At 34.6% G+C, this 26,892-nt stretch overlaps 1 protein-coding gene and 1 long non-coding RNA gene across 3 annotated transcripts in view; one reads left to right on the top strand and one right to left on the bottom strand.

The window, feature by feature from the left end:
• The window catches only part of LOC137621657 (protein SpAN-like), a 53,959-nt gene extending 29,576 nt beyond the window's left edge, over positions 1–24,383 (top strand). Inside the window, exons 4-13 of the mRNA XM_068352145.1 lie at positions 7,492–7,691; positions 9,985–10,179; positions 11,366–11,627; positions 12,573–12,656; positions 12,954–13,113; positions 15,344–15,842; positions 17,382–17,476; positions 20,822–20,957; positions 22,135–22,224; positions 23,989–24,383. Of these exons, the coding sequence (XP_068208246.1) occupies positions 7,492–7,691; positions 9,985–10,179; positions 11,366–11,627; positions 12,573–12,656; positions 12,954–13,113; positions 15,344–15,842; positions 17,382–17,476; positions 20,822–20,957; positions 22,135–22,224; positions 23,989–24,231 (1,964 nt within the window). The 3' untranslated portion in view covers positions 24,232–24,383. The remainder of the gene's footprint in view (positions 1–7,491; positions 7,692–9,984; positions 10,180–11,365; positions 11,628–12,572; positions 12,657–12,953; positions 13,114–15,343; positions 15,843–17,381; positions 17,477–20,821; positions 20,958–22,134; positions 22,225–23,988) is intronic.
• The window catches only part of LOC137621660 (uncharacterized), a 354,990-nt gene that overhangs the window by 138,334 nt on the left and 189,764 nt on the right, over positions 1–26,892 (bottom strand). Inside the window, exon 4 of one of the 2 annotated variants that reach the window (XR_011040274.1) lies at positions 24,079–24,212. The exons of the other annotated variant lie outside the window; for it this stretch is intronic. This is a non-coding gene — a long non-coding RNA (uncharacterized lncRNA). Of the gene's footprint in view, positions 1–24,078; positions 24,213–26,892 lie in introns of those variants that run through there. 2 annotated transcript variants of the gene reach the window in all.

Genomic DNA, 26,892 nt, shown 5'->3' with positions numbered 1-26,892 from the left:
CTTTTCTTCTTTGCCCCAGTAGAGATTTTATTAACAAATCTGTGAGCAATTCTTACATCATGGCCACTCCCCGAATTCATAGCTTTGTCAGCATCATCTGCTTTCCTGTCTAAATATTCTGTCCAGTCATTCCTGGCTTTTCTTTTGACTTCACTGTCAATACTGGAATACTTAGCATGCTCTACCTTGTAATTATCATTACTTCCTCGAAAACTTTCAACAATCAATTTCTGTCTTTGTCTGCTTTTTATAGTATCCCAAGTATTATTTGATATCCATGGCTTCCACCTTGTAACTGCGTGTCCCAAAACTTCCCTACCACCTGACTGATATATGTCCTTAATATTACACCCTTCATCGTTAATTGTCTGCTCTTCGTCTCTTAAAGTCTCTAAGACAACAAATCGATTGCAAAGATTTCTCTGTGCTCATCTTCTAGAAGCTTAGTTGTATCACACCTAAGTATTCTATCTACATTTTTTGAGTGCTTTCATTTTCAATTTTTGTTTGGAAAAGAGGAGTTGGTAATCACTACCAATATCGGCACCTCTCTTTATTAATGGCTATGTGGTATATATATATATATATATATATATATATATATATATATATATATATATATATACATATATATATATACATACATATATATATGTGTGTATATATACATATATATATACATATATATATATATATATATATATATATATATATATATATATATGTGTGTATACACACACATATATATATATATACATATGTATATATATATATATATATATATATATATATATATATATATATGTATATATACATACATATATAAGTATATATACACACACACACATATATATATAAATATATATATATACATATATATATGTATATACATATAGATATATATATATATATATATATATATATATATATAATTTCCGGTCACGCTGAGCAGCATTACCAGACGTATAAACACTCGACCTCTCTCTGTCCCTTGGGTATGGGGTGAGAGAGCAGTCCTACTCTGGTAAGTGGGTGGTACCCCGAGAGGTACACTCGGAAACCACAACTGCAATGTTGTAGTTAGGAAGGGGGAGAGGGTGGGACGTGTTGAATCTGTGTGCTTGCATATTTATCTAAATATTAATATGAAATATTTTAAGTTCAGTAATAACGTTAAAATAGTTCTGTCATATATAAGCTATGAGGAGACTTTTTGACAGGTTGCGTATACTGTACTAGTATTTCATATTCCATGGCTCGTCATAGAGCGAGACCGAACATTGCCTGAAGCATTTATCCAAGCTTTGCTCTTCACTCGTTTCCTCTATTACTTGTTATTATTTATAATCTTTCCAACCACCTCTTTTTATCTAGTATACTTTCAGTCTGGGTTAAAAAAGGGGAGCTAGGTCTTTGGTTAGTGCAATTAGGCAAATCTTTGATAAAATTATTGATAATTTTGCCATTATCTCCTAACACGCCTACTGACGCAAAGGGCCTCGATTACATTTCGCCAGTCGTCTCTATCTTTTCCATTCAATATCTCCTACTTCACGCTTCATAGTCCTCAGCCATGTAGGTCTGGGTCTTCCAACTCTTTTTGTGCCTTGTAGAGCCCAGTTGAACATTTGGTGAACTAGTCTCTTAGAGAGTGCGAAGAGCATGCCCAAACCATCTCCATCTACCCCTCACCATGATCTCATCCACATATGGCACTCGAGTAATCTCTCTTATAGTTTCATTTCACTCAGAAAAATGTGAAACAATAAAAAAATTAGACAAATATTTGGCGCAAACAGGATTAAAACTATCAAGTAACCGTATAGTGAACAATAAGCTGAAATAAACTCACATGATTCTTTATTAAAGCGAGGTGTTTTTATCGATTATGAAGAAGAGCTGAAATGACTATCTATCGATACAAGAAAATCTAATACATTAACCGGATACTAAAATCTCTCCCTATAAAAAGTGACTGAAGTGGTCTTGTAGTTCGACGATGAATAGATATGCAGTTATTTATCACAAGGTCAATCTTAACAAATGGGAGTACAAAAATGCAGTAGATTTTCAATATAAGAGGGAACTAAATGCCGTGGATTTCAATATAAGGGATACCAAATTTTTATTAATTTTTTTCAATATAATGGAGGATTGACAAGCGATGGTTTTTAGCAAATAGGAGACCGAAAAATAATGGATTTTCAATATAAGGAAAGCCTAAATTGCGTAACTTTTCAGTATAAGACCCCAAAAATTCATAGGTTTTCAGGAAGGCCAGAATTATGCAGGTTTTCATTATGGGGATAAACAAAACTGCATGGATTTTCAATATATTGGAGATAAAAACTGCATGGATTTTCAATACATTGGAGATCAAAACTGCATGGATTTTCGATATATTGGAGATGAAAACAGCATGTATTTTCAATATATTGAAGATCAAAACTGCATGGATTTTCAATACATTGGAGATCAAAACTGCATGGATTTCCGATATATTGGAGATGAAAACAGCATGTATTTTCAATATATTGAAGATCAAAACTGCATGGATTTTCAATACATTGGAGATCAAAACTGCATGGATTTTCGATATATTGGAGATGAAAACAGCATGTATTTTCAATATATTGAAGATCAAAACTGCATGGATTTTCAATATAAAGGAGACCAACACTGCATGCATTTTAACTATAATGGAGACCAAAACTGTATGGATTTTAGATATATTTGAGACCAAAACTGCACGGATTTTCAATATATTGGAGATCAAAACTGCATGTACTTTCAATATATTGGAGATCAAATCTGCATCGATTTTCAATAAATTGGAGACCAAAACTGCTTGGATTTTCAATATATTGGCGACCAACACTGCATGCATTTTAACTATAATGGAGACCAAAACTGTATGGATTTTAGATATATTGGAGACCAAAACTGCATGGATTTTCAATATATTGGAAATGAAAACTACATGGATTTTTAATATAGTGGAGACTAAAACTGCATGGATTTTCTATATATTGGAGGCCAACACATCGTGAATTTTCAATATATTGGAAACAAAAACTACACGGATTTTCAATATATTGGAAACCAAATCTTCATGGATTTTCAGTATATTGGAGACCAAAACTGCACGTATTTTCAATATATTGGAGACCAAAACGGCATCGATTTTCAATATATTGGAGACCAAATCGACATGGATTTTCAATACATTGGAGGCCAAATCGACATGGATTTTCAGTATATTGGAGACCAAACCTGCATGTATTTTCAATATATTGGAGACCAAAACTGCGTCCATTTTCAATATATTGGAGACCAACACTGCATGGATTTTCAATATATTGGAGACCAAATCTGCATAGATCTTCAATATATTGGAGAACAAATCTACATAGATTTTCAATATATTGAAGACCAAATCTGCTGGATTTTCAATATATTGGAGGCCAAAACTGCTTGGATTTTCAATATATTGGACACCAAAATAATATGGATTTACACTATATTGGAGACCAAAACTGTATGTATTTTCAATACATTGGAGACCAAAACTGCATCAATTTTCAATATATTGGAGACCAACACTGCGTGGATTTTCGATATATTCGAGACAACAGAAGAGCGTGACACATGGAATGTCAAAATTACTTGGATAAAAATATAAGAATAAAACACACATTCGTGTAAGAAATAATCGTTAATAAAAAGAAGAAAATGACGGGATAAAATAATATAATTCATTACAAGAAGGAGAAAAGGCTGATAGAGACATTCGACTTATACTCGATTAGCAATAAGAAAGTGAGAAATTATTAAGCCAAAGTTAAAACTTTCATTAGGAAAATTCCATATTTTCTCAAAGGGAAATTACCAGCTCGAATTACAATTAACAGCTACTAAAATTACATGTTTACCCCCATTGAAATTATAGGTAATTGCATGTAACCAGAACTGAGGTTACAGATAAACTGAACAAGAATAACATGTGACTGGCGTTGAAATTACAGTTAACCAACGTAGGAATTACAAGTTAATCTAGTTAGAATTACTAAAAACCAGAGATAGAATTAATGGCAAATGCACATATTCGATCTAAAACTACAGGTATAGCGTGTTGAAATAACAGTTAATCCCATATAGAATTACGAGTAACTTTTGGAATTCGATTGATACATTTTAGCTATATGACCAGGCGTTGGGGCCGGGAAGGTCTTTCAGTGATGTGGTGTGACTGGGGGATGGGGAAGGGGGGGGGGGAGAGAAGAAAGCGATGGGTGAGGTTAGACTAAAAATGGGAGAAAGTTTATATAGGAAATATTTATTTTAATGTTGTTACTGTTTTTAAAATATTTTATTTTTCCTTGTTTCCTTTCCTCACTGGCCTATTTTCCCTGTTGGGGCCGTCGGGTTTATAGCATCTTGCTTTTCCAACTAGGGTTGTAGCTTAGCAAGGAATAATAATATGGAGTTAAGACACAATAGATCTGATTTTTTATTCATTAAAAACCACCTTTTTCTTATGGAACTTAGGAGGCGTTATTTTTTTTTTTTTTTTTTTTTTTTAGCTTAGTTAATGGCAGTCAACTAAAATAATAACCGATCAAATTGGATAAAATATGGGATTGATTAAATCTTAAATCCACTCTCCAGTTAGTTACAGTCTAGACTTCCGAATACTGTGTAAATCTAGGAAAGGTTAACGTAAAAAAAAAAAAAAAAAAAAAAAAAAAAAAAAAAAAAAAAAAAAAAAAAAACTTCGTCTCGGACAATTTGCTGTTTGAATATTTTCCTTCGCATACTACGAGCTATAGGTAACAATAAGATCACCTCTGTACAAATATTGAAGAAATACAATCATAATTTTTTTTTTCTTGAAAAATTAGAATACGTTCGAATGATGGAAATAAATAAGTAAAAATACGCCAAATTCCAATACTAACCAATATTAACTACACCAAAAATTACCATAAAAATGAGAGGCATTAGACAATTTTTTTTTTTTTTTTAATGGTTAGGATGTCATGCTAGTTATAGCTGTTACAATAGAGCCGTGTTATTGCATGAAAAGTTCCCTTATACTTCCCAAGTGACTACAAAACCATTTCATAAAATGTTACGTGACTAAGGAAGCAGGGGAAGAGATGAGGGACTCTAGAATCGTAGAAGAAGGATTATAAAATCTTGGCGTGAATGATAGTGAGGACTGATCATCGTTCTTTGAAATATCTCTTAGGTTGTGGTGGCCGATGTGGTGAACGCCAAACTGGGGTTCGAATCCCTCTCAAACTCGTTAGTTTCTTTGGTCGCTGCAACCTCACCATCCCTGTGAGCTGAGGATGGGGTTTTGGGGGAGCCTATAGGTCTACCTGCTGAGTCATCAGCAGCCATTGCCAGGCCCTTCTTGGTTCTAACTTGGGTGGAGAGGGGGCTTGGGTGCTAATCATATGTATATATGGTCAGTCTCTTGGGTATTGACCTGCTTGATATGGCAATGGCACTGTCCCTTGCATCTGCCATTCATGAGCGGCCTTTACGTTAGCAATTCACAATCCTCAATTATAACCTGAGCAACTTGTTTGAAAAGTTCAAATGATTAGATCCAGCTTGAGAGTGTTTTGTTATTCCACATTAAGGCTGAATAGATGTTAATCATACATGGGTGTTCACACAACCCATGTGTCCAACACTCCAAGAGAAAGAAAGGGAGCACTGTAAACATTATTAAGTTTTGGCTGAACAAATAAATTACACATATATGCATAATATATATATATATATATATATATATATATATATATATATATATATATATATACACACACATACATATATACATATTTACATATATGTATATATATAAATATACATATATATGCATATATATATATATTTATATATATATATATATATATATGTATGTATATATATATATATATATATATATATATATATATATATATATATATTTATGCATATACAGTATATATATATATATATATATATATATAGCATACATACATATATATATATATATATTATAATTGATAGATGGATTGACAGATGGATCGACAGTAGTAGGTTATGGACTTGCCCTCCAATAAATTAAATTAAAAAAAAATGTAAAGGCCTTGTCGATTCAAAAAAAAAAAAAAAAAAAAAAAAAAAAAAAAAAAAAAAAACTTATGGGATTTTTAATTCCTTACCTGCCAATAACTCAAGTCTACCACCCTCCGTCAAAAATGCTATAAATATGTCTAAGGCATAAGACTAAAGCTCTTGTTATTTCAAAGAAAGCAAAAAGGGTGTGAGGAGTTAGGCCGTAATTGAAAACAAAAAAGAAAAACAATACTTAATTCGAGTAGAAAAAAAGGGTGTGATAAATTAGGTCCTAATCGAAACAGCTAACAAAAACAATACTTATTCAGTGTAGATTAAATAGCGATATTACACAACTTGAGAATTGAAAGAAAACAAAACATTTTTATCTTATTTCTCTTCTTGTTTATTTTTTTTTTAGTTTATTATTTGAAAGATCTATTTCAATATTGTTACTGTTCTTAAAATATTTCATTTTGATTGTTCATTACATATCTTGTAGTTTAATATATTTCTTTATTTCATTTCCTATCTAGGTTGTTTTTCTCTGTTGGAGCCCTTGGGCTTATAACATCTCACTATTCTCACTAGGGTTGTAGCTTAGCTTGTAATAATAATAATAATAATAAGGTCCGCGGTTTTATTGAAAATCTATGCTCGCATTCATTATTTTGAATTAGTGTACGTGACCCCTCAAAAATGACGGCTAAATATTTAGATAGACATGCACATACGTACACGCGCGCACACACACAAGCAAACACACAGATTCAATCCATCCCACCCCTTCCCTCTTTCCATTTGAGGTAAAAGGGTATGACTACTGCTTCTCGCCATACCCGAGAGACCGAGTAGTTATACATCAGGCAACGCCATATAACGTAGCCCTCATTTCACCGAAACTGACGCCAACGATAAATCACAATAAAAGATTTGAATTTTTGAGGATGTATTTAACATTTTAAACATCAAGAATTTAATTGGAAATTTATGCTCGCACTCATCTGATATTACTTTACAGGTGTAGGTTATGATAATTGGATGGAATATATTTCACACAGAATATTATTATCATTATTATCATTATCACATGCCAAGCTACAACCCTAATTGGAAAAGCAGGATGTTATAAGCCCAGGGGCTCCAACAGGGAAAATAGGCAAATAAAGTCTAACTGACTACACGTTTTGAAATTTCGATAGGAAACTAAGTACTAGGAAAGGTTCTTTACGACATACTATATATAACCTCCTAAGATAATTGAGCTATATAAGAAAGTTAAAACTAAGGCAGCAGAACGCGAGGCTGCAGTACGTTACATGAAATATGTATTCCTACGACCAAAACATTCTAATTTTCCACCACATTTCCTTACAGAATTGGTAAGCAAAGATGCAGTGAACGCAGCCGTGGCTCACTGGGTCGAACACACGTGCCTGAAATTCCCCTTAGAGGACAACACCTACAGCGGACCCCACATATTCTTCCAGCGCCACGCATCAGCTTGCAACTCGTATGTCGGGAAGGTCTTCACTACGGGCCAGCCCATTAACGTTCCCGTATGGTGCGAAGAGTCCGTAAGTTCCTTCCTTTGTTTTACTATTTAAAGGTTTAACGGCCACTCATGAATGGCAGAGGCAAGGGACAACGACATTTCCCTAGCTAGCAGGAAAATGCCCTAGACACTAACCAACCTCTACATATAATTAACACCAAAGACGCCTCTTCACCCAGGCTAGGACTAGGGAGGGTAGGCAATGGCTGCTGATGGCTCAGCAGGCAGACCTATAAGCTTGCCCAAGCCCCTCTCAAGCCAAGTATAGGACCAGGAAGGGCCAGGCAATGGCTGCTAATGATTCAGCAGGTAGACCTATAGGCTCCCGCAAAACCCCATTTCTTAGCTCACAAGGATGGTGAGGTTGTAGACAAAGAAACTAACGAGTTTGAGCACGACTCGAACCCAAGTCCAGCGAACGCTAGACAGGGATGCTTCCAATAAAGACCGTTTGGGGTAGGAAATGCAGTGCCTGGTTCTACCCAAGGTAGGCTATAATGAATGAATACCATATTATTATTATTATTGTTATTATTATTATCATTATCATTATTATCATTCTTAGCTAAGCTACAATCCTAGTTGGAAAATCAAGATGCTAACCGCCCAATGGCTCCAATAGGAAAAAATAGCCCAGTGAGGAAAGGAAATAAGTAAACAATGAGAAAAAATGATCAACAAAATATTTTAAAAACAGTAACATCAAAACAGATATGTCATACACAGCCTAAACTATAAAAAGACATGTCAGCCTGTTCACCATAAAAACATTTGCTGCAACTTCGAACTTTTGAAGTTATAAAACTATTAATGGAAAGGATAAAAGTGTTCCAAAGATAGAAAAGATGGGAGAAAGCGGAGCTTCCAATGGTTGTCACCAGTAGATTATAAGTCTAGGGCTTTAAGTCATTTTTGGAATATTGTTTATTATTTATTATTTACGTATTTTTACAGCATCACTGAGCAGCGTTCGGATTTCAGGTTTTCAGTGTGAAATTTTGCTAACGAACTGTAGTTATTCTTTTGCTTGACGAATGGAAAAAAAAAAATCTTTTTTTTCTAATCGACTTTCATGGCTTCTTTTTATTTCTGTAAGAACTAAAATAATCTAAGAATACGAAAAAATAAGCCAATAGAGTATTAATAAACTAACGAGATGACAATACTTTTAAAAAAAAATTTTCATCACTAGTTTTCGCTCGTTTCATTTATATTTTCTGCCTGTGATATAAGGCTAAAGGGGCGTGAAAAAGAAAGGCCGATCAGAAAGGCGGGACACTCCAAAATCAAACCACTGTTCTCTAGTCTTGGGTAGTGCCATATCCTCTGTACCATGGCCTTCCACTGTCTTGGGTTAGAGTTCTCTTGCTTGAGGGTACACTTGGGCACACTATTCTATCGAATTTCTCTTCCTCTTGTTTTGTCAAAGTTTTAATAGTTTATTTTAATGTTATTGATCTTAAAATTTTCTATTTTTCCTTGTTTCCTTTCCTGAATGAGCTATTTTCCCTGTTGGAGCCCCTGGGCTTATAGTATCCTGCTTTTCCAACTAGGGTTGTAGCTTAGCTAATAATAATAATTATAATAATGTACTATGTCATGAATAGTAGGCCTAATAATGGACTGAACCATACCAATTTCAAATTTCGAAAAAGAATATTGATAGGCCCACATTTGTCCATGGAACAGAACAGACTTCGGAAATTCATAACCATTCTCTTCTTTTTTTTTTTCTTCTTTCGACCTAATTAATCCTACTGTATTGCAGGGTCGGCAGCTGGATTCCACTCGTTCCATCTATTTCTATCCCACCTCACCACACCAGTCATCTGTTCAGCTGACTTATTATTAATCCTCTAATTTAAGAAGCTGTATTTAATAGCAACACTAGTTGTGGCATAAAATACATTTTGGCTTATCTCATTCAAAAGCAGAAATATATTTCTTGAGTGCATCTATTATTTTAAAATATAGTATACGTTAATTCCATTTAATAAAAATAAAAACATATAAAGATATAATCTCTCAAGACATATGTTTTTCAGATAACAAATCCACTCCAACACCCCTACAAAAATCTTGTATGGTATATATCATCGTTAACCTCTAAAAGGCAAATCTAATTTGTAATTTTTTTTAAATATCTTCATTTCACGAAGCCACAAACAAAAGCTAAGAAATGTAACCACTATCTTCATCTATGTTCTAACCTTCAACTTGTTTAAAAGGAGATTAAAGGAGAACGCCAAGAGGTTCACCTTTAAAAACAAAGTATCAAACAACAGTCTAATCTTAAATGAATTTCCATATTGCAGTTCGGAAGTTTAGTTCACGAAATCGGCCACGCCATCGGCTTCTTTCACGAGCAGTCCAGATCAGACAGGGACGACTACGTGCACATCAACACGGACAACATAATCTCCTCCACGATAAATAACTTCAACAAAGCTACAGATAACAATTATAGTGTCCCTTACGACTACAACTCCGACTTGCATTACAACGAAAGGGTAATTATTAACAGAGCTTCCTTCACTAATGAGTATTCTTTGTGTCAAAATTAGAGGATGGTAATGGTGTTAAACTTTAATAGTTATGGGGTGTATCGTGGGAGGAAATTTTCCAAAGATGAGGTACGTAACTAATTTTAATGTTTGGTGCCTTGCAATTTTGGCACTAATCAATACGCAACTTCATTTCCCCTATATAATAAAGAACAAGTGTCTGGCAATATATATATATATATATATATATATATATATATATATATATATATATGTATATATATATAATATATATATTATATATATATGTGTATATAATATATATATATACATATATATATATATATATATATATATATATATATATATATATATATATAGTAATTACTTGTCCACTACAGAACAAAGGCCTCAGGCAATGTCCCTCCACTTGCGTCTGTCTATGGTCTTTCTACGCCATCGTCTTCTCTTCCTTTCTGGCATACCTACATCTAAGGTCATGGACGCCGTCCAAGTTTCTGATGCACAATTTAACTTTTCAATTCTTCATTTCTGCTTTCTCTATTCAAATCTTCAGTTGTCTTTAGCAATTTCTCCCGTGATTCACTAAATAAAAGTATGTCATTTGCAAATCTCAAGTTTTTAAGGTATTCCTCATTAATGTTAAGTTCCTACATTTTCACAATTTAAATTCTTAAGAACTTCTAGGCAATCTGGAAATAATTTAGGAGAGGCAGGTCTCCCTGCATAACTCCTTTCTCAGTTGAAATTTTCTCACTATATGTAGTTTTAGGATATCTGCAAGTGTTCTAATATAAGGTTCATCTACTCGTCTTTGAAGGGCTTTCATTACTGCTGAAGTTTAACAGAATCAAAAGCTTTCTCATAGTCTATAAATGTCATACATAGTAGTTTGTCATCATATATATATATATATATATATATATATATATATATATATATATATATCTTTCCTGCCCGTATGGCTACTCCCCCCCCTTGGGTAAACCAGGAGAGGGAGTAGTCACACTCTGGTGAGAGGGGTTGGGAAGGGTTGAATCTGTGTATGCATGCGTGTAAATTATGTTTAATCATAATTTTTGGCAGGTCGCATATACTAATTTACTGAATAATTCACAAAGACCATTTTTCACCCGACTAATCTCGTACCTTTCCCGTTTACAATCACCAGGCTTTCACGAGCAGCGGCCAGATCACCATTGCCACTTTGAACCCTCTGTACCAAGGTGTCATTGGTCAGAGAGCTGGACTTTCCCATATGGACAAGTTGATGGCCAACAGGATGTACAACTGCATAAGCAAGAATTTGGCCACCTGCTCCCTAGCCACTGATCCTTGCCAGAATTATGGATACATGGGCAAGACTTGTAGCTGCGTCTGTCACGAGGGGACCTCTGGCACAAACTGTGAGACGCTGAATAAAGGGCATAATGGTAAGATTGTAGCATTTTGTAGCAATGACCTAATTGGAATGTTGAACAGTTCAGACTGATCACATTCGACCTGGTCAATCTTGTGGTGGGTGAAATTTTCCTCCTCTTTTCATTTTCATTCGTTTTCTGGCTACTCCAAACTCGGCTCATTTAGAGCCCTGTTCGGAAGTGCAAAAGTCTCTCGTTCAAAATGATAAACTTGTATTTGTGAAATCAAGGAATATATATATATATATATATATATATATATATATATATATATATATATATATATATATATATATATATATTCCAGGGAGATACGAGGTTGTTAGTCAGTTTGGTTTCGTGGCATGTCGTAATGAAAATTTTTTTTTAAATGCCAGCCTTAATCAGCGGAATCTCTAGACCGATGTGTAATAATTCATTATGCCATTTCCACATATTAGCCCGACATTCACATAAGAGCAATAATTCTCCACGCTATACATAATCTTAATACATTCAACAGCCTGTCCCACATAAATCAATCCTTAAATCTAATAAATTATATATGCCTCTAGATTAATTAAAGGCAAGTTTGGCATGTAAATAATGAGAGAATTTTACCCAATCCGTTGGTTCATATATCATTTTATCCAAGTCCCACACTAACATAAAATAAAGAGGCCACTGTCTTTACTTGGGGATGACCACCTCCTTTTTAATGAAAATTTTTATATTATCCGCATCATTTGAATAGCAAAGTTTGTAACCTAAAATCAATTGATCTGAAAGTCAAAATTGAAATATTTTGGTAAAACACTTGCCTGTTAATAATTGTCTTTTTTTCCATAAATAATAAACAATCACATTAAGTTCAATTGAATTTAATTAAACTTTAAATCTAATTTCTAGTTATTTCAAGAGTCTCTCTCTCTCTCTCTCTCTCTCTCTCTCTCAAATTTATCGATTTCATCCCTTCAGATGTGAACCTGTCAACTTTCACCGAGACCATCACTTCACCCGGAACAGTGACAAGCCCCAATTACCCATCAACAACACCTCCAGGTAAAATCATCTCGCTTTCATTATTATCATTATTGGCTTAGCTACAACCCTACTTGAAAAAGCTGGATGCTATAAGCCCAATAGGTCCAAAAAGGAGAAATAGCCCAGTGAGGAAGGGACACAAGCGAAGAAATGAACAACTAAAATAAAATATCTTAAGAACAGTAACGATATTAAAATGCAATAAATCTTTTATGTATAAACTAAAAAGAGAGACTTAAGCTAGTCTGTTTATCATAAAAACATTCGCTGTAAGTTTGAATTTCTGAAGCATATCTTCGCTTCTTTCTTTGGCAGGAGAAAAATACACCAAAGTAATCGATGCTCCAAATTGCAAGCTGATTCAACTGACCTTCAGCGAATTCGCCGCTATAGTTCGAGCCACGTATAATGGTGCTCCCACGTGCTACTACGAAGGGTTGGAGATTCGCACCACGAATATGTTCGACGGAACATGGTTAGTGTTGCCAACTTGCCGTAATCCCGTCCAGGCATTTTGAAATCTTAAGAACCTTCCAGAGTCCAATGTTGCCAGATATTGGGAATTTTCCCCAGATATGGGGAATTTTCCTCAGATTTGGAGAATTTGGGTTCATGATGAGGAAATGGGGAATTTGGGTTGAATTTGGGGAATTTTAAGCGGGGTTTACACGGGCGAGCAGCTCGTAGAGCCTGGCTCGACAACCCTGTGTTTGAATTGATGTTCGAGCGTGTAAACGGGCTATTTGGTTGTCGAGCGCGCTCGTAGAACGGCTCGATGAAAGTCAGGCTCATCTTGACTTTTGTGAGCATTGTTTGACGAACGGTGTGAACGTGTGAACAGGTGTCGAGCATCGAACCTCAGTTGTTATTCAAACCTGCTAGAGGAAACATCATCAAAGAAATGAATAATGGCTGCCATTAGTGAAAGTAAGAATGAGAAGGAAGTCGTACTTGATTTCATACATGCATATCGAGCTCATCCAGCTTTATGGAAAGTTAAATCAAAAGAGTATTCCAATAAAGTAGCCAGAAACAAGGGAATAGCGGACACTCAGTCTTTCATGTGGAGTTATGGCCTTCCTCATAGTTTTATTTTCATAAGTAATGAAAGGGCTGACACGATTCAGTAGATCAATGTACGTGTCTTCATCCATACGCAAATAATTGCGCCAGTCATCTGGCTCTAATTTTAAAGCAACAAGCAAGTTGGTATATGAAAATTTCTCTCTTGATTTTTTTTCCTTCTTAGTGCCACTGCTTAAGCAATGGCTATCAAATCGTCCTGGTCGAGAGACATGTTGACGTTGTTTTAGCACGAGGCACACTGAGGCTCGATGTACTGTCTGAAAGCTCTTCGAGCCGTTCTACAAGTAGGTTCGACAACCGGGCTCGACGAGCTGCTCGGCCGTGTAAACCCCGCTTAACATTTTGCTCGACGAACATTTGCTGTGTCGTCTGGAAGGTCCCTCATTATTTTCCCTCCTCGTCTTCCTTCATTAATGCTTGGTACGTCTAGATACGTCTTCGAATATGATCTCTTCTCTAACAATGATGGCTCGAACTGTTGACTATGTCTCCTACGAAGGACATCTTTTTTTCACGTTCCTTTTCATTGATTAGAGTTTGATAGGCCTATAGTTCCCTCTGCAAAAAGTTATTATAATTATCATTTAGGTTCACCCATTCGACAGTTTACTTGAAAGTGTCGTTTCCATTTACAGGTGTATTCTGTATTTCTTTTCGATTCATCACCTTCATTTTGTGTTTTCTTTTAAGATCTTTAGGCCTACGTCAGTGCAGTCTCTTGCTACATAGGACTAAAAAAAGGCTGTAGTAAAAGTGTCAGATATGATAATAACTAGAATCCTTCATGAGAGAGAGAGAGAGAGAGAGAGAGAGAGAGAGAGAGAGAGAGAGAGAGAGTCTTCACAGATGTTCATATTAGCATTCATAATACGTGGTGATATTTACTTATGGCATGTGAAAGAGTCTAACCTTTTGGTGGATGGAATTAAATGGGAAAAAGGCATTGTAAGTTACGGCAGAACTGAGGGCATAGAAAAGGCCAACATGAAAAATTGCTGAAATACAAGCAAAAAAAAAGGGGGGGGGGGTTTAATTTATAACTATATCTGGGTAATTCATCTTAAAAATTCTCGTCACATCAATTAAATAAAATCATGTATATGGACACATAACTCAACCGTGTTATGGATAAGTTATCAAATTTTATCATCGAAAATATCACTTTATTTCCTTCCGATAAAGATAAAATGTCTTGACGAAATGCAATAGGTCTCGAAAGTCGTTTCCATAAAGAAATAAAAAATGTCGAACAATACTAAAAAAAAAAGTATTTTTGCTATTGCTCCTGACATATTTTTGTATGTCTGTAGGTTCTATTTTTCTAATTTTTCTTTTTATCTGCAACTATCCATTACCGTATTTTTCACATCTAAATCAGGAGTTATCTTTTACAATAAACATTACATACACTCCTGACCTTGGAATTCTGTGGTCAACCTGCAAATGATGTACTGTAATCACTGGTATTATTGCATATATTATCTTTTTTTTTTTTTTTACAGATGTCATGAGTATAACATCACTGTACCCCTATTGTAACTGTATACGGCTTTGCTGAAATAAAGATTATTATTATTATTATTATTATTATTATTATTATTAAATCTTTACACATTCAGGTACTGCGGCACCGAGATAGCTTCCGGTCAGATCATCACCTCCACCACCAACAAAATGATCCTCTTTTTCAAGACAAACGGTGGGAACTACAGCCCCGCGAAATGGTCAGCCAGCATTGCTTTTGTGGACGACCCATCTTGTAACAACGGTTCGCCAACGACTACCACAACGCCAGCACCTTCTACGACAACGGCAACAAGTACCACCTCGACAGGACCAACCACCACAACGTCTACGCCTCCAACCACCACAACGTCTACACCACCAACCACCACAACGTCTACGTCTACGTCAACAACGTCTATGTCAACAACTTCTACTTCAACAACCTCCACAAGTACTACAACAACAAGTACCGCAACAACTATCACAACTACGGAACCTCCCGTACCTCCTTGTGGCTTCATCGATTACGGCAATGGAGTGAAGGGTTTCTATTCGCCTAGATTCCCCTACAACTATCCCAACAACGCCATCTGCGTCCACAAGAACGACAATGTAAGGAAATTAATTATTCATAACACAAAAGAAGTTTCTGACGCCTTTGAAGCAAGAACAAAACATATATATTCCTAAAAAGAGTACAGTACTTCTAGGCATACTATAAATCAGTACCATAGGTTCTTTTCAGACGGAGTTTCAGGTATAGTAAGTTTTGCGTGGCACACTGTAGATGATACCAATGGCTGCTTGGAGACAGGGCACCGGGTACATTGTGTTTGGTACAGGTGGACACAGGAATTCCTGACACCCTGCGCTCTGAAGAAGTGTGCCCTGTCACACCCTTCCCCGAGACGCGTTCCTCTATGTAGTCCCCACCCATCCACCATCTCTCCTTGGAGAAGGACACTTCAAAATCAAACCACTGTTCTCTGATCTTGGGTAGTGCCATAGCTTCTGTACCATGGTATTCCTCTGTCTTGGGGTACAGTTCTCTTGCTTGAGGGTACACTTGGCACACTATTATATCTTATTTATATTTCTTTTGTTTAGTTTTTTAGAGTTTCATGGAAGATTTATTTTTGGTGTTATTACTGTTCTTAAAATATTCTATTTTAATTATTAATTACTTCTTTTGTAGTTTATTTCCTTATTTCCTTTCCTCACTGGGCTATTTTCACTGTTGGAGCCCTTGGGCTTAGAGCATTCTGCTTTTCCAACTAGGGTTGTTTAGCAAGTAATAATAATAATAATAATGTACAACATCTGTTTGGTTACCGTGCAGTAAGGGTGTGATAGGGTGCACTTCCTCAGAGCGAGTGTGCAAGGAATTCCTGTGTCCAAGTGCACATGACACGTACCTGGCCTTTGATCTTTTCCCTGGGGTTCCTCTCATCCGGCAAGAAATCATCTGCAACTTCAGCTTTAAAACAAGGGAATTGCCTGATTTCCTGATTATAGAGACCAATGCTTGTGCCTCCTACATAAGGGAAGAGAAGCGCCAGACTGATAGGACCCTGTGGTTTCCATTTGGGTGTTGTGGAGGTAGTTAGGTTTTTAGCGATAAATATGTTAAAAGGTACAGAAAAATATACTTTTGAAATGGCTCTTGGAAAGCTTTATCCAATAATCTTGAATTTATCTTTGAAAATCGCAGTATCCTCATTGCGAAAGAAATCACTTTAATTAATTTAAAAAAAGTTGTTTTCAGATGGCTTCAGATTAATAATAGAATGTCAGTTTTTCCCGATTCAGAATCAAGAAATCCCTGAAGATTTCTTACTTGAGTTTTACAATCTCTCAATTTGGTATAATTCTCGACAATAAAATATATTGATTCTTCATTTTCAGTGGATATCTTCATAAATAATATAACATCCATATATAATCACTCCTACAACATTTGGTAATTTTACAGAAGCAAGAAATTCAAGAAGAATCATATACTTGGTTTTACCCGTTGTTAGAGAAACCGCATAGAATGTTTCAGTATCATAATGAAATCATTCACACAAGCATATATATATATATATATATATATATATATATATATATATATATATATATATATATATGATCATTTTGACCAATTTACAGAAAATGCCCTTCCTAGCTATCCTCTTCTTCATAAGATTCAAGCTCAATAGAGGAGACAAACTCGTCATAGAACATCCATACGGACCTCCTTGCATGTAAGTCATTTGCTGTATAATGTTCAGGTGAAACTTGCAGTTCATCACTATCCCTATCATTCACTATCATTATGAATCATTAATGCCAAATTCCCCCTATGTGGCCTTAATCTCTTCTCTTCTGCTCGATTTCACAGTTTTCCTGCAAATCTTCAGCTTCCTACTTCTTATCCCATGCCATTTCCAGACCACCTCTGTATGTTTTTAGGCTTTATATTCATTCGTGACATCAGAAATTGCTACAGCCACAAATATTATAATTTTAGAGACATATCTTCTCAAAACTTCGTTTTCTTTACTAAGATTCATAAAAAACAAAGGATTTGAAACTAATGGGAGGTTACTGATATTCAGATGAGACCAATATAATTAATACCCAAGAGATGGACAATTTCGCTTCTAATCTGAACGATTTTTTTTTGCCCAGCTAATTAGATAGGGATATGTTTGCATAAGAATCGCTAACGTTCAAAATAAATTTAAGAGATGTAAAACTCATAATCTGTCATTAAGAAAAAAATTAAAGTCGGAACGAATATTATATAGAAGCGAAACCCAGTTTCGTATTTGTAATATAAAACTCGTCAGAAGTAATTTTCATCTGATCATTGCATTTCATTATACAGACACAATTACATCTTTTATATCAGCAAGTATTATGATCATCATTATCATTGTTGTCATCATCTAATAATAACCAAAATAATTACAGTATAATATCTCCGATAAAGAAATTTCTATCAAACAGATTGAACGATTAAAATTTGAATTGTTTAGACCTGATTCCTCTCAGAATGGATGATATTCCTTGACCATTGCCGACCAGCATGTAATGGAAGGACCGCCCTAAGTGCCCTTATCTTGCCCAGGCCCGAAGAACACTTGCAAAAAGAAAAAGGAAGGAAGGGGTGGGGAATAAAAAGTGATGAGCCTCCAAAAAGGAAAAAAAAAGTCATTAAAGTCAGGAACATAGAAGAAAAGGGGGATTTCCAATAGTGAATAATGAATCTAATTGGTCATCATCAGATATGAGACGGGGTGACTTCGTAGGTATCGATGACTTCATTTAGTTTCCGATTTGTCTGAGACGAGAGTTGACTCGTCTGAGCGAAATTGTAACCAGATCTATGAAGCTTATTTCCATTTATAGCGATATCCCGAAGAATGTAACTTTAAAAAGATCCTAAGGAAAATATACATATAATGTATAAAAAATCTATAACACTAGTGTACAAACCGCGTAAAAAATGACGGCTAAATATTTAGATAGGCACACGAACACACAGATTCAACCCTTCCCACCCTCTCCCCATTTCTTCTCGGGGTACCTTCTCTCACCAAGGTATGACTATTTCCTGTCCCTCCTACCCGAGGGTCGGAGACAGACCGAGTAGTTGTATGCCTGGCAACGCCGCTGAGTGTGACTGGAAAGACTTAATATATATATATATATATATATATATATATATATATATATATATATATATATATATATACACATATATATATATATATATATATATATATATATATATATATATATACACACACACAGACACTTGCTCTTTATTATATAGGGGAGATGTTAATATTATGCTTTATACATACAGCTTAGAAGAGCTTTATCAGTATACTAATTCACAAAAGTGGGACACTAAAGACCTGAAAAATGACCGCTCAATAAATTCACTCTCATTAATATATAAAATATTTACATAGATCATATTAGGCCGAATAGAAAGATAGCTAGACTTTAATCAACCAAGAAAGCCGGCACGCTTTATAAGTAGGTATTCAACTACTGACCATATGCTTGTAATTAACCAGCTAAAAGAAAAATCTAGAGCGTATGACAAACCGCTGTGTATGGCATTTATAGAATATGAAAAAGTTTTTGATTCTAGCAAAAGCTCAACAGTAATTAAACCATTTCAAAGACAAGGAATATATGAATCTTATTTTACAACATTTGATAATTATATACAGGAAGTACAACTCTAAAACTACTTAAAGATAGTGAGAAGCTTTCAATTGAGAAAGGAGTTTAACAGGGAGACCCCTTCTCTCCCAAATTATTCACAGCATGTCTAAAAGAAGTTTTTTAAAATTCAGATTGGGAAAATGTTGGAATTAATATTAAGATTCGCAGATGACATAGTTAAGTGAATCATGGGAAGAATTACAAAAGATAATAGGAAATTTGAGTAGAGAAAGCAAAATGGTAGGACTGAAAATGAATATGAATAAAATTAAGATAATGTTCAATGAAGATGCAAGACACACCAAATAAGAGATATGAACGAGCTTCTAGAGATTGTTAATGAATATGCAAGTACGTACTTAGGACAGACAGTAAATGTTCCCCAAGGACACGAGACCGAAATTAAAAGAAGGATAAGCATGGGATGGAGAGCATTTGGTAAACAAAATGAGATTAGGGAAAGTAAAATGCCACTTTTTCTAAAAAGAAAAGTATTCAATCAGATGGTCCTACCAGTATTATCATATGCATCAGAAACTTGAACCCTTACTAGAGCCTTAGAACATAAACTAGTTACAACTCAGGAGCTATGGAAAGAATAATTATGGGAATAACAGTAAAGGTCAGAAATAGAGCAACAAGGATACGAAACCAAACTGAAGTAGAGGATATCCTAACATCATGTAAAAAAAAGGAAAAAAGAAATGGATATGGGCAGGACATATAATGAGAATGCCAGATAATAGATGGACATTAAGAATAACAGACTGGGTCCCTAAAAATTGTAAAAGAAAAAAAAAACAGGATAAGGAAGACCACACGATGGATTGGCGAACTAAGAAAGTTTGCGAGCGTGGACTGTCACAGAAAAACCATAAACTGACGCAAGTGGATAGACTTGTTTGGGGCTTTTGTTCTGCAGTGGAGAATATATATATATATATATATATGTATATATATATATATATATATATATATATATATATATATACATATATATATATATATATATAAATTTATATATACGTATATAATATATATATTATGTTGTATACAATTACAATATATATATATATATATATATATATATATATATATACACATATATATACATATATATATATATATATATATATATATATATATATATATATATATATATATATATCGCCAGTGTGAGCATGAGATAGATAAGACCCACATATACCACAATAAAAAAAAAGAGATACGCTAGACCAAGACATTCCACCACCATGACAAATTAGAGAGAGAGAGAGAGAGAGAGAGAGAGAGAGAGAGAGAGAGAGAGAGAGAGAGAGAGAGAATATGCACATCTCACCTGTAACTATTATCTTAACCAACAGATTGAGAGGATCAAAAAGGAGAAGGTTTATCAAGAAAGTTCCGGCTTACTTCCGGGCCACCTTCACTTCCGACGGGGCTTACACTAAGCAGGGTTTCCTCGTCAAGTATATCGAAACCCAGGGACGATGCCACGGGGTAAGCAAAGGGTGATAAAACCTCGAGATATAAGTATATATAAGACCGTATGATTTGGTGGTAAAAGAATGAATAATAAGTATTAATGATTTTTATACCAGAGAAACTTTGGCTATGGTTCAATTAAAATTGGCAAAATGTTTTATAATAAATATTGATAAATGGCCATTTACATAAAAATTATATCAAAGACCTATAAACACTTAAAAATTTGCATTAGAAAAACGGTAAATGTCTACCAACATTTATTACAGGATTTTTACCGTTTTAAAAACGGATATATTGACGTAAAGGAGTGATATTACGGTTACCAACCCGTAAAAGTCAATAACAAAGTAAGGTAAAATTACGGTAGCCTGTATTTTACTGAAATACCGTTGAGAATATTATATTTTTACGGAGAATTTCCGGTTTTTTTTCTAACAGTATACTTTGAAATTAATATGCCACTTATTCAATTTGATAAGATTTTTTTTTTATTTCTCAAATGATTAACTAAAATTTGTTTACTCTGATATCAATATATTAATGTTTTCACGAATCGTCTTTAGATATAACTGTACGCAGAACCTTCTAAGGTACAGTCGAATACATGAATTCTTGACACACCTCGCTCTGAGGATATGCACCTGTAACACCGTAACTGCGTGGCTAGTTGCTGTGTGTAGCCCACCCACATGTGTCTTACATATGGCAAGGCAATCTACACACACACACACACAGCCCACCCACCCACCACCTCGGTCATCTCTCCCTACAGTAGTTGTTTGGTCACTTGCCGAACAGTAAGGGCGTGGAAGAGTGCATTTCCTCAGAGCTAGGTGTGCTAGGAATTCCTGTGTCCAACTGTATATCCGGATGAATAGTATTCCATCGAATAGCAAACCAAAGTGTCAGAATGTTGGAGAAGAATTTATAGAAAGAATTGGGTAGAAGGAATGGAAAAATGTATAAGAAAAAAGATCTTAATATTCTCTATGGAAGATAATTAGATGAATGAATGGCGTGACGTGTGTAGGATTTTTTAAAATCCTGCAAACGAGTCTTCTGTGGAAACGAAACCGTGAGAGAGAGAGAGAGAGAGAGAGAGAGAGAGAGAGAGAGAGAGAGAGAGAGAGAGAGAGATCCCCATTACAATGATTATTCTTTCAATTATATTTTTTCATGTTTTTTCCAGTCGATAGATGGCACTACACCCGGTTCTATCGTGACACCCGGTTACCCATTCAGGCACTGGAGTTCTACAGTCTGCGAGTGGAAAATAACGGTAAGCAAATGTTTTTACAGAGGTTTTGAACATGGTGTAAACGTAACGCTAAAATCATCACCATTATCATAATTCTTATCATTAATTAATAAAAAAAAAAAAAAAAACATTGTTATCATTATCATAACTAGACACCCACTCTAACAAATATTAGATCACTTAATTCCAGTTGAGATACGGCTCATAATGTGTACCTAATCTCAAGCTTTTTCGGGATTATAACTAACAATGATCCCAAATTGTTAGATGGGGGGAGGTTGAAACCAATTGGCAGTGGACTTCTCTGGAGTCCAAGTGTATTGGAGCCCTTGGGCTTATAGCATCTTGCTTTTCCAACTAGGGTTGTAGCTTGACTAGTAATAATAATAATAATAATAATAATAATAATGATAATAATAATAATAATATGAGGTTTCTCTCTCTTTATTACATCTGTAATTGCATAGGTAAATTGTTCGACTTGTACAGTCACTCATATAAGTTGATGGATGTCCGGGTGTTTGAGAGATTTCCATTTCACCTACTTCTGGACGACAGGTGTAAGGGAGCGCCAAACCGGTCTAATATTCAACTACCTATTGGTACTACCAGACACCTGTCGTCCAGAAAAGGGTGAAATGGAAATCTCTCTCAAAAACCCGGACATCCATCAACTTATATGAGTGACTGTACCTCGCAGGTCAGTGGTTTAAAACTCCAAGGGGTTGGTTTGGTAGTATTTTCTTTATTTATATCAGTATTATTTCATAAAAACAATGAAATTTACTTTTTTTTTATTAAGGATTTAGTCAGGTATAAGTCGATAGTATTCATCATTTCTCTTAAATAAAGATGAACGAGCTTTAAAAATCAAGTTTAAAAAAATTTAATGATTCCTTGAACATATATATCTCCATTCTCTTTAGTTTTGCTAAAATTTGTTATCTGGGAAATGTGTAGAAGAAAAATTCTATTTTACTTATTCATATATTAGATCTTTCAAAATAAAAAGATGACAATTGCACTTGAAACTCGGCAAGCCCACTATTATCTTTTAACAACACCCCCCTGCTGACTATGACACTAATAATTTCATAATAAACTTTAAAAAATGTTACTTGCTACAAACGCCTCAACAGGTGAGTCCCGGTAAGCGGACCCACCTAGTAATTTACCTAAGAAAAGTCACGATCATCCCCTGCTCACTCTATGACCCCAATAATCCCATATTATTTTTTTTTAAACTGTAACTTGCCACAAACTCCTTATCAGGGGAGTCCTGGTAAGCGGATCCTCCTAGCAATTCACATAAGAAAAGTCACTAACACCCCCTGCTGACTCTATGACCCCAATAATATTTTCAAAACTGTAAATTGCCACAAACGCCTTAACAGGTGAGTCCCGGTAAGTGAACCCGCCTAGTAATTTACATAAGAAAAGTCACTAACATCCCCTGCTCACTTTATGACCCCAATATTCCCATATTTTCTAAAATCTGTAATTTGCCACAAACTCCTTTTCAGGGGAGTCCCGGTAAGCGAACCCGCCTAGCAATTCACATAAGAAAAGTCACTAACATCCCCTGCTCACTTTATGACCCCAATATTCCCATATTTTCTAAAATCTGTAATTTGCCACAAACTCCTTTTCAGGGGAGTCCCGGTAAGCGAACCCGCCTAGCAATTCACATAAGAAAAGTCACTAACACCCCCTGCTGACTCTATGACCCCAATAATCCAGCAATAATCTTTTTAAAACTATAACTTGCCACAAACTCCTTAACAGGTGAGTCCTGGTAAGCGGATCCGGCTTGCAATTCGCTTAAGAAAAGTCACCTGCAACAAGAACTACCTGGCCATCGACAAAACCCCGTACGACACTTACTCCTACGACGCAGGCGCAGTCGACACCTACTGCGGAAGGAGAAGGACTGTTTATGTCACATCGGACACGAACGTCATCACAGTCTTCTACTTCGGCTTCAGGAGGGACTTAGGCGTGAAGGTGACCTACAACGAGATCCCATAAAAAGGATAATTATTCAATTGTTTATTGCTCATAAGCATTCATCATAAATCTTTTATTATTTCTGTTATCGGTCGATTTATTTTCATGTTTAGTTGAGAGACCGAAAGCTAAATTACTTACTGTATAGATAAACAGGGAGAATACAAAACTCAGCATCAATAATAACAGCTTATCATTTTCCTTATTCTTCTACTAGTGTATGCCACCAGTCAAAATGACGGGTAAATATTAAGATAGATATGCACACACAAGAACCCCATCTCTCGAGGGTATGACCACTCCCTCTACCACCTACCCGAAGGACGGGGAGAGTTCAGCGTGACCGAATATATATATATATATATATATATATATATATATATATATATATATATATATATATATGTGTGTGTGTGTGTGTGTGTGTGTGTGTGTGCACCAGACACTTGCTCTTTATTATATAGGGAAGGGTTTTTTCAAAATTATATAACATAATTTCACTATTTTTACAATGTTTCCCTTAATGGAATATATTCTTCTTTTTTCATTATACAACGAGACCTGAGGTTCACTATTTGCTTTCTGTATCAATGACCTAAGGAGGTGCCAACCTTAGAAAACGCCAAATTAATAATCAACCAATCAATCAATCCTCGCTTATCCTACTTGAATGGCCTCTTAGGCCTATCCTATAAAGAGGTCATATCCTGACCGATGCATAATAATAATAATAATAATAATAATAATAATAATAATAATAAATAGCAATCAAAGATTTCAGACATCACCAAATAAATAATGACATTTAACTAAAGTCTACGGACATCGCCTCCCACTTTTCATATGCTGACTGTACAGTAGATGGTGTAAAGAGCAATGGTGACCTAGAATCATGATCTTGATCCGTATCAACTCTAAAATTTCATAGTTTCTTCCGATGCATAATATCTATCCATTGTTAAAATTTGGGGAAAATCCAATTTGTCAATTAGTTTTGACGGAATCTTTAACAATGTGAATCTGGATCTGATACCAGATCATCTGCAAAAGTTAATGGAGTCGTCCATGGCCTAACATCTATCTGTGGTGGAAATTTCGTCAAAATCCGTCAATTTGTTTGACATAATCTTTAAAATTGTGAAAAAAGCAAATTTGGAATAAGAATCTGGATCTGGGGTCGTCCATGACCTAGGATATATCTGTGGTGAAAATTTTGTCAAAATCTGTTGGGTACTTTTGACGTAATCCTGTCCACAGACAAATAAATAAATAAATAAACCGACTCGAAAACATAACCTCCTTGGCGGAGGTACTAATAATAATAATAATAATAACTAGCGGAACCCGTGTAAATTACACGAAATGATATTTTCAATACTAATTATCTTGTTCCTAAACTATACATGTTTGAATAAAATGTCCCGATATTAATTTTATAATCTATGTTATGGAAATTGATAGAACTCCATTTTTTGTCTAATATTTAAAAAAAAGAGTCAGATGCTAAAGACAAAATTGTGAAAACTATATAAGATGTGCTTCGGTTAAGTAATCAATGTCTAATGTGAATTTGTAAGAGTATACCATGAAATTATTTCTGTTTTCTTTAAAGTGTGAACTTGTAAGAGTATACCATGAAATTATTTGTTTTCTTTGAAGCGTGACACAAAATATATAACACTCGCTATCGTATTAATATAATAATAATAATAATAATAATAATAATAATAATAATAATAATGACGAAGCTTGAAGAATTTACTCACAGCGAGTTACAGGAATTTTTTTTTTAACAAATTCTACGTGATAAGAAGTAAATGCAAAATAAAACATATTAGATATATTAAAGGTAGGTGCAATCATGAGATAAATATCTTTTAACCTTTACTTCATTTCTGTTTTAAGGAAGCAATTTATAATGAACCTTCACAGAAGACTACTTTCACGAGTGCATAGTTATAGAATTACGCTTTTCTTCTCTCGTGCGTTTGCAGAATTTATGGAAATACTTACTTCTAAGAGACTACGAATTTACATGAGTGTCCTTAGAATTTAAGGAGAGCGGATAACGCTGTGGAATCAAAATATATTCATCCTTGAAAAAAAAAAAAAATTGAGCGGATAACACTAGAATCAAAATATATTTGTTCTTGAAAAAAATAAATAAATAAAAAAAAAATTAAAAAAAAAGCCAATAATTTGGGTTCTTAAATTTAAGAGGGAGTAAAAGAAAATAAAACGCATATTTGAGCAGGAATAAATAATTATTAAATAAAAACACAATCGTGCTCGCAAAGTCAGATTTTGGTCATTAAAATCAAACGAGATTAAAGGTTCACTTAAAATCGCATTATTTTCCATTAGATTTTGAACAACAGCAATGGATCCAGTGAAACATTTGTGTTTTTCATGCTATTCAGGAGTAAAAATCTCACGCACAAAATTTATTTGTACCTTCAAAATTAAGAAAGTAAAAGTAAAATATTTAGGCAAAGCACACATTGTTGTTCTTGAAATTAGACAGGAGTAAAATTGATGTAAATACAAAATTCCCTTTCTATAAATTGAGCACGAGCGAAAAGAGGTTTCTTTAGATTTAAGTTCAATTATTTTACTTCTTAATGTCATAACTTATCCATGTCCTCAGAATTGAGAAAAGGGTAAAAAAAGTGAAAAAAATTA

This window comes from Palaemon carinicauda, chromosome 28 (genome assembly GCF_036898095.1).
Source record: "Palaemon carinicauda isolate YSFRI2023 chromosome 28, ASM3689809v2, whole genome shotgun sequence".
Lineage (NCBI taxonomy): Eukaryota > Metazoa > Arthropoda > Malacostraca > Decapoda > Palaemonidae > Palaemon > Palaemon carinicauda.
This window is presented reverse-complemented; position numbering and strand designations above follow the sequence as displayed.